Source organism: Limulus polyphemus, unplaced genomic scaffold, assembly GCF_000517525.1.
Source record: "Limulus polyphemus unplaced genomic scaffold, Limulus_polyphemus-2.1.2 Scaffold334, whole genome shotgun sequence".
Lineage (NCBI taxonomy): Eukaryota > Metazoa > Arthropoda > Merostomata > Xiphosura > Limulidae > Limulus > Limulus polyphemus.
This window is the reverse complement of record NW_013665944.1, coordinates 347,236-356,412: the sequence shown is the minus strand read 5'-3', so window position 1 is coordinate 356,412 and position 9,177 is coordinate 347,236. Positions and strand designations below refer to the sequence as shown.

At 32.9% G+C, this 9,177-nt stretch overlaps 2 protein-coding genes across 5 annotated transcripts in view; one reads left to right on the top strand and one right to left on the bottom strand.

Moving 5' to 3' along the window:
* The window catches only part of LOC106457458 (glucosidase 2 subunit beta-like), a 45,971-nt gene extending 43,059 nt beyond the window's left edge, over nt 1–2,912 (bottom strand). Inside the window, exons 1-2 of the mRNA XM_022383404.1 lie at nt 2,869–2,912; nt 496–570 (exon numbers count right to left, since the gene is read on the bottom strand). Coding sequence (XP_022239112.1) covers nt 496–570; nt 2,869–2,912 — 119 coding nt within the window. The remainder of the gene's footprint in view (nt 1–495; nt 571–2,868) is intronic.
* Nucleotides 2,913–5,601: 2,689 nt separating this feature from the next.
* LOC106457461 (UMP-CMP kinase-like) overlaps nt 5,602–9,177 on the top strand; it is a 24,664-nt gene continuing 21,088 nt past the window's right edge. For 2 of the 4 annotated variants that reach the window (XM_022383402.1, XM_022383399.1), the window contains exon 1: nt 8,727–8,791. In XM_022383402.1, the coding sequence (XP_022239110.1) occupies nt 8,757–8,791 (35 nt within the window). In that variant the 5' untranslated portion in view covers nt 8,727–8,756. Of the gene's footprint in view, nt 5,696–8,726; nt 8,792–9,177 lie in introns of those variants that run through there. The other 2 variants (XM_022383401.1, XM_022383400.1) reach the window with 2 other exon arrangements.

The following is a 9,177-nucleotide window of genomic DNA, read 5'->3' as shown; positions in this document are numbered from 1 at the left end:
TTTTACCAACGAATAGTAGGATTGATCATAACATTATAACTCCCCCACTGCCGAAAGGGCGAGCGTCTTTGGTGTGATGGGGATCGAACCCGCGACCCGCAGATTGCGAGTCGAGCGCCCTAACCACCTGGCTATGCCGGGCCAAAAAATAAAACTATCATTATTATTAATTTAATTAAAAAAAAAGAATTGTCTGAGAGCTTAGCTAAGTAAATATGTCTTTGTACCTTTGCGTACATAAACTATAGAAATTAACATATAAGATATTATTGCGATATGGTGACAAGACATCACACATTTCGCTTTCGTAAAAAATGTTTATTTCTTATCTATTCAATTTTTAAAACCTGTCTACAGAGGTGGACATTGCTTTAAATAATTTTCAAAACAAGAAAATAAGAACTAAATCTTAATGTAAGAGAATATTGATGTTTTTATCTATTTCGTTCGACTTTCTCTGAAACTGGATAAAATTATCTAGGTTTACATCACGACTCAGAGCCAACAAAATAATTTATTGTTTTAATGATATATTTTATAAGCCACAAATAAACACGTTTGCCAACATACCTGTTGCATATTGAAGCGATGTGTTTGAAATTTAAATATATTACGTAGCATGAAAAATTAAGCGGTTTTTCTCAGTTCAAGATATACTAAAGACCATTGAACCCTAAATGGAATATAGGCTTAATGTAGTGTATTTTCTAACATATCCATATTAATATCAACTTCCTGCAGTCGCTAAATGAATACACAAAAATTAAACATTCACAGTATAAATAACAAGTCAGCAGAAGTGAAATATTGAAATATTCTTCCAATAAAATGTCTGGAATAACAAGAGGCGATGAAGAAAAACTCTGATACTGATATACTGTTTTATTAGTACTATTACATCATTATGAGTATGTTGACAATGGTACAGAATAACATAAACTAAAGAAGCGATTAGTAACTTTTTTTCTTTAATTTCGCACAAAGCTACACGAGGGTTACCTGCGTTAGCTGTCCCTAATTTAGCAGTGAAAGACTAGAGGGAAGGCAGCTAGTCATCACCACCCACCGCCAACCTTTGGGCTACTGTTTTACTAATGATTAGTGGGATTGACCGTCACGTATAACGTACCCACGGCTGAAAGGGCGAGAATGTTTGGTGGGACGGAGATTCGATTGCGAGTCGAGCGCCCTAACCACCTGATCATGCCAGGCCAACTTAGTTGTGACTGACGGAGTAATCTCGCTGTAAATGGTATTGTAGGTAAGAAGTTCAGAATTTCACAGAGAAGCTTCTTTATTCATTTTGACCTATCAAAACCTAATAATTGAGATTAGTCCCTTTGAAATAATATTTGTATGTAGAAGTAGTTATGTTTAGTACATTGGGAAAACTGAACATTTAAAAATTGGCTGATCGTCGTAGTCAAATTTTTCTGTGTCAGAATAAGTTATTGGTGAAAAAAAAAGGACCTTAGAAACTACTTTGTTAATTAAGTTGTTGGTGAAAAAGGGCCTTAGAAACTATTTTGTTAACTAAGTTGTTGGTGAAAAAGGGCCTTAGAAACTATTTTGTTAACTAAGTTATTGGTGAAAAAGGGCCTTAGAAACTGCTTTGTTAACTTAATGGGTGATAAAAAAGGGCCTTAGAAACTGCTTTGTTAACTAAGTTAACATGTTTGTTTGTGATTTTAAATGTTTTATTGATATTTTTATACTTACGAAGAAAAAAACAAATCATTAAATGCCATTTTAACATTTTGTCATTTAATTTTCAAACTGTTCATTTGCTTTAATGTTCACTTTTCTTTACGCCAGTCATTTTGTTTTGTTTTTCTAACAACAACCAAGGAAAAAAAGAGCTAACGGGCTTCGTGCAATATATGTATATTGAAACTACGTCTACGGTAAATAAGGTTGAAATAACTCACACTTTAGGATATCAGTTCCGTTAACAAAATATGAAAAAAGGTTATATAAAAGAGAAGGAAATAAATACGTTTTGCACACTTTAACAATGGTATCCTAATATTAGCAAGAGAGAAAAAAAAGAAAGAGACTTACAATCCAATAAAAGCATAAATATGTGTGATGAGGATACGCGATTGGTTGGACTGATTTAAAATAAAAGATAGTTTTGCAAAAATAGGCAAAACCAAATTAGCTTTTTAATAATGTTTTATTTGTGTCCACCGCGGGGAATTGAACCCCGAATGTTTGTGTTATAAGTTTGTAAACTTATCGCTGCCCCATTGAGGATATTTGATTTACTAGATGGTTTAAATGCACTTTTTAGAATAAAATATTACGTTTATTTAAGATTTCCTGTTTTTATTTTACACAAAATTGTTATTTATTGTTGTGTGATTTGTATCACAGAAATGTTAAAATATATTATGATAAACCGAATGGAGTGGACACGTCACTTCAGAACAATTAAGATATTTTATATAGATAGGTTGTTGACAATGAATATAATAAAATGTGTCTTTCTCTCTTACTCTCTTGGTTTTGCTACTAAATTTTTAAAATGTAGATGATCCTACATTAATTCGCGTTGTATGTTTGTGAATTTGTTTGTCCACGAACTCCTCCTATGATTTTGGAGCTATCAGGATCAAATTTGACAGGCAGACTAGAGGTAGCTCTGGGGAGGGGGTTCTTATTTGTATGCTGCCCCCACAACCAAGGGGGACGGCTAAAACGCGTCCTGAAGACCACCCAGGCATGAAGTGGTGTAAAGGTATGTGTTTGGGGTTGCTGAACACGAATCTGGCACCAGATTATGTGTCCTTGCCTTCCGGAGGCTCCATGGGCTTATATTCTAACTCACAAGATAGCGGATCAAATGTGGAGCACATGCTTATATACCACGAGGTGTTGTCCCAACGAGGTTTATTTTCGGGTACAGACATTTCTTGGGGTAGCTATAGAAGTAATTGAGCTTGATCGGTACACCGGGGCCTTTTGTGTATCATGTTGGGACCTTTTGACCACGCAGCAGAGTACGGGTATTTTTATACTAGTATGAAGAAAGTGAGAAATAATTTTAGAAAACAAATTAGTGTGAAACTGGGTAGACATAAACAACTTGCATAATTCGGCTTTGGTCACACTGAAAATGAAAAATAACAAACCTGGCTCATATGTATTTGTAATTATATTTTCCTTACCAAAACGTGAATTTTATAAAGAAAAGATGACGTAGAGGCGACCCAATGTATTGTTACGTGTCCGTTCGTTAGCTAATTTTCCGTAAATTCGTTCCGACGAAACTTTAGCGACACAAGTCCTGTCTTAAATAAAACTGGTTTATTCTTTCCGAATACAACTTTACGATACACTTAATTTCAACAGTCGCTCTATAACAAACACTATATAACTCACGTCTCACGAGGGCAACAATATTCTGTCCGCATACATTCAATTACTCATTACCTGTTGTCCCGTCACGTTGTGAACGTCTTATATATACAAGACTTCTTGAAGGAACAGGATATTTCTAGAAAGAGGTGGCGTGATACTAGTCACGTGACCCCGCTGACGCAACAGTATTCTTTGGATAATCATTCAAATACGTAAACTATTTAGATTATAGGTGGTGAGTAAAGGACTACATCAAAACCAAAGTTGTCTCATAGTTAAAGTGGCTTCTTTCTCATTTCTAATGGCAAAGCCTGGACGTTTGATACTTCGACCTTTCTAATAAGGTCGGCTTTCGCTTTGCGTTCCTTGCCTCGACGTTATAACCTCGCCCCCAGTGGCACAGTGGTATGTCTGCAGACTTACAACGCTAGAATCCGGGTTTCGATACCCGCGGTGGGCAGAGCATAGACAGCCCATTGTGTAGCTTTGTGCTTAATTACAAACAAACAAACATAACTTCTACAATCATATCAATGGTCCTCCAGTATTTATCTTAATCGTTAGGCCTGTAAACCAAAAACAAATATATATGTGTATGTATGTATACATATATGGTCATATAAATATATATGTACATTTATATTTATAATTTGCATACTTTAAACGCTGGTTTGATAAAAATCTTTCACGATCGGGGCGAAAGTGGATACTAATATCCCTGAACACTCTAGTTGAAGAAAGTATCTTTCCTTTTAAAACTAAACACCTGCCACGAATAGAATTTAAAAAGTTAAAGTGGCTTTGCGCCCATACTCCATAACAAGGTATGTATGTGTTTTGTTTGTTTTTAAAACGTCATGTTTAGAGTAACGACTGAGAAATTTCTTGAGTGAATTGTAAGAAGCTTGGAACTTAACTGCTTGTTAATAACATTTGAGATAATCTTTGTTATTTGCGAACTGTAGAGATCAAACTAATAAGTTTTTGTCCGACGATTCCAAAATATCTGAGAAAAGAGAGTAGACATTTTCTTCGGAAATCAGATTCTTTTGTTTTTAAATTTCGTGCAAAGCTACACGAGGGCTATCTGCGTTAGCCGTCCCTAATTTAGCAGTGTAAGACTAGAGGGAAGGCAGCTAGTCATCACCACTCACCGCCAACTCTTGGGCTACTCTTTTACCAACGAATAGTGGGATTGACCGTCACATTATAACGCCCCCACGGCTGAAAGGGCGAGCATGTTTGGTGTGACAGGGATTCGAACCTGCGACCCTCAGATTGCGAGTCGAGTGCCTTAACCACCTGGCCATGCCGGGCCCGGAAATCAGAAACTTCAGAGAAAATGATATATTGATTTTGAAGGAGCAAGAAATAGGATAATGATCTTTTCCTATTTCATTTAGAGTTCGAAACAAATGGGCTAAAGCTAGATTACGTCTTTTTAACCTTCTATTTTTGCGTCAGTTGAGTGATATATATTTTTAACAACGGGAAGTAAAACAAACCACTTGTCCAACGGAGCGACATTTCTAAGTAATGTGCTTGTGTATTTGTTCCATATCAACCGTGAGTAATTAATGTCAGAAAGTGAAGACACGTATATGAAATAAATGAAAGGGAAACCGGGAAGAGTAACAGTAGGAATAAGGTGTTCATTAGAAAAGACATTTTAGATTACGATATTTACGAAAAAGACGAGCTATCTTTTTATATGACTCAGGTATTTTGATGGATAAAACGTATCATAACCTGGCAACTTAAAAGGGGGAGAATTGTTAAGCAGATATTATTTCCTGCTAATGATGTCAGCGTTGGAAGATTTGCATAGATGATATAACTCCCTTTTCTATCACGCCTGTCACTGTTCAATTGAGCCTATATAAACATCATAACGAAATAAGTGAATATTTAAATAGTCGATAATATAAAGTTGTCATAGGCACGTGCATAACAACATTGTACATTCGACTTCCGGTAATTTTCACTTTGTATAATATAGCTTTTGTCAGTTATATTTATCAAAATGACTACAAACTAGCAAACTATAAATACAATTATTTAAATTTTATCGCTGAAAAATTGAATATGAATCATTTCCGTGACAACTTAAATCTATGTTATCAAACATGTTGCATTTTTATTCCATGAAGTAATCAAGGACAGAAAAAAAACACTCAAGTGAGACTGACGTCCTATGCGCCGGAGTGCAGTGTATAATAACCATTGCCGTGTCATTCGTAGACGTCAGCGTTTTTGTGTGGCTGGTATATAGTAGGACGTGGAGATTCCTGAGAGTGATTTTATCTTGGGATTTTAATACGTTGCGTTAAAGGTATGTATATATTAATGACGATATTTTATTGAACGAAAACAAAACAACTATTTTAAATCTTAAAATTGTAATTTAAGAATTTTTGTGGATAAGTTATCATATACATTTATTTAAGCAGTGATAATGTTATTGTAAATATAAATTGTAATGAAATGCAACTTAAATTATTTGTACTGTTAGTGTTAGTGTATTATTAACACTGATAGTGTTACTGTGCTTCAGTTACCCTAATTAATGTCAGTATTATTACACTCGTAAATGTTGACAGTTCACCAGATTAGCATAGCCGAATATGAGAAGTAGAAGTTTGTTGTGGATAGTCACTCATCAGATGATTCAGAAATTCTGTTTGATAACATGATTTAATAGATGTATAAGTATTTTAAAAAATGTGTTAACTGTTATTGTGTATCACATATATTAATACTGTACCTTTTAGCATTTACGTTCATTTAATCATATTTACTACTTAGAGTGTAATTGTGATATTGTAAATTGTGTAATAACTAATAAAGATCTACATATTTGAATATAGAAAATCAATTTATAATAACTAAATAAACATGCTGTTTGGCTTGATTGCATAAGCTATGAAAATTAATTTATTCTAATCACTTGTGAGATCATAATGAGTATGTTATTTTATTTTTAGTCTTATCATAAACTAAATGATAATTCATTACTTCAGTACACCCCTTTCTACTGTATGTTAACTCTTTATTCAAACATATAGATTATAAACAGAAAAACTGATGTTTTCTATTTAGATTATTTTGTTATTTTATAGTTTTTTAGACTCCATTCATACGTATTTAATCAATCTTGCTTTTGATATGAGAGGAACATCAGTGTTATAGTAAAAAGATGATTTATATCTTGACTATTACAAAAAGCCTCAAAACTTGACCAAGTATTTAGCCAACAGAATCCAAAAAGTAACAATACTTTTATGTGTTAAACTAACATTAAATGCAATATGCCAAGTTTTGGGTTCTTTCTACCTTAAAGAGGGAAATTGACTTGCAAGAAAACATTTAGTATAGGATAACAGCCATTACCTGATCTTTGTCAATTAGATTATGACCAGTGCCTGAATGCATTAGATTTATTTTCTTTGTCACATACAAGTACACAGAAGTGATCTTATTAAAGTTTTTAAAATTTTAAGGGACTTGAATAAATTGAAAGATACAGAATTATCTAAATTAATGATTGTTAGGACTAGAAGTTACCATTGGAAAATTGAATCCTAGTAGATTGAATATTTGATATTTTTGTATTACTAATCAGTGTTTTAATAATAGAATACTTTACCTTTTGAAGCTCTGACTGACACAATTTAAAAATTGCAATTGATTCATTTTTTGAAAGTAATCAATGGCCATGGGTAAAATCATATTTTGTACTGAAGGCCATGTTATGGCTAGTATTTCTTTTTTTCATAAAAAAGATTCAAGAATTCAAGTGCAAAAAGAGTATTGATATATTGGGAAGCATGTATAGGAAGTGAAAAGTTTAAAGGCTAAGAAACTTATTCTACTGGAATTTTAAAAAAATGAAAAGGACTTGAGTTATCTTAAATTATTTAGGGCCTTAAATTAGTGGAGTGATCAAAATAATAGTAAGAATTTAAGTATTAAGGGAAATATAAACTAAGGTCTAAGTTTTTTTATTAGTTTGCTTGATGTGTGTGTGTGTGTGTTGATAGAATATATTATTTTTTTAATGTATAATTTAGATAAGTATGAATTTGAAGGACTACATTTAATTTGAGTTGATCATAGTGGCTGTTTGCTGTGTAAAGTAACCTTGGTGGGCTAATTGTTTTTCTGACACCTTGCTCAACTTTTGCTTTTTATAATTACAAAGGTTTGGTAAGTAGTGGTGCTGCATTGTTCAAATACTTATCTCACTGTAAAATGGTTTCCTGTGATTTGTTGAATTTGAACTATATGAGTCATATGATCTTCATCGTAGCAGAATACTTCTATTGTAGTTAATTTGTTTTGCTTCTACATTACTAGCTAATAACGTCAGTTCAGGCTTCATTATTAGTGACTCATGATAACCATCTTACAATAATGTTTTTTTTTAAGAGTTTTTAGAAATAATGGGAATTTGAGGATAAAGGGGGGAAATGGAAGCTGCTTAACAATATTTCAGTGGTTTTTGATAATTTGTTATTAGCTACATTACTAGCTAATAACATCAGTTCAGGCTTCATTATTAGTGACTCGTGATAACCATCTTACAATAATGTTTTTTTTAGTTTTTAGAAATAATGGGAATTTGAGGATGAAGGGGGAAATGGAAGCTGCTTAACAATATTTTGATGGTTTTGGATAATTTGTTTTATACGTTAATGTTATTACATTATTCAGTGTTGCAGGCTTTTGTTTTATATAGCTGGAATGGTGAAGTTCTTAAATTGAAATCTCATAAAATAAAAATTGATCCCATTAGATGAAATATTTCTTGATTTTGGTCACTTGAATGTATTTGCTTTACTTTAATGTATGTTTGATATAAGATATATAAATATCTATCATACTATCCACAATATGTTTATGTACGAGTCTAAGAAAAGTATTTTTTTTAATTACATGAGACTCTTATACTTAAAATATACGTTTCAGTACCTTGATTGGCTAAGTTACTATAACAATTACTTGTTGTACCTTAGTAACACAAATATATAAATTATATGTACTATATATTAAATCAAAACCCTTAAAATTATAGTTCCAGCTATTTAAGAAATTCTTGTTTCTCAATTCATATGATTTATTTGTCTATGACAGAATGCATATTAATATTGTAGCATCACATGAAACATTTTTGATCTACTAATTTTGTATGATTTACAATGTATACAAACAATCTAGAACTTTGTAAACATGAATCTGTATGGTTCAGAATTCGTCCTTTTCAATGTGAAGAATGGAGGTCAGTACACCATCATTGAGTAAAGGTTATATGTAGGTGTTCTCGTGTTGTAAGTGTCTTAATTGTTAACTTATAGTAATTGTTTGTTCCAGTGCACTAAAATCAAGAAAAATTGATGGGGACATGCCAGTCACTTCTTAAAGGCAACAGGTTTGTATTACAAAGCCATACACGTATAGCAGAAGATGGTTGAGCACGAATGGCAAACTTTCACAGGGGTGTGGAATTCATGGCATCCATTCCCAGGACAAAAAGTTTTTACATTTATACTTTGCCTTTTGGACAAGTAGTTTTTTTTTTCACTTTATTTACGCTGTTGTTAGAAAAATGTTTTAGATGCTTAGGGAGCCACATTTGTTTATGAAAATTCTGAACAGCAGAAATCTAGCAAGTACACATAAACATTTAAGAATGTGTACTTTTAAACCAAAACTGTTTGTACACAAATTTACATATGTCTTTACTCTCCTCTCCGCGCACACACACACACACACACACACACACACACACACACACACACACACACACACACACAC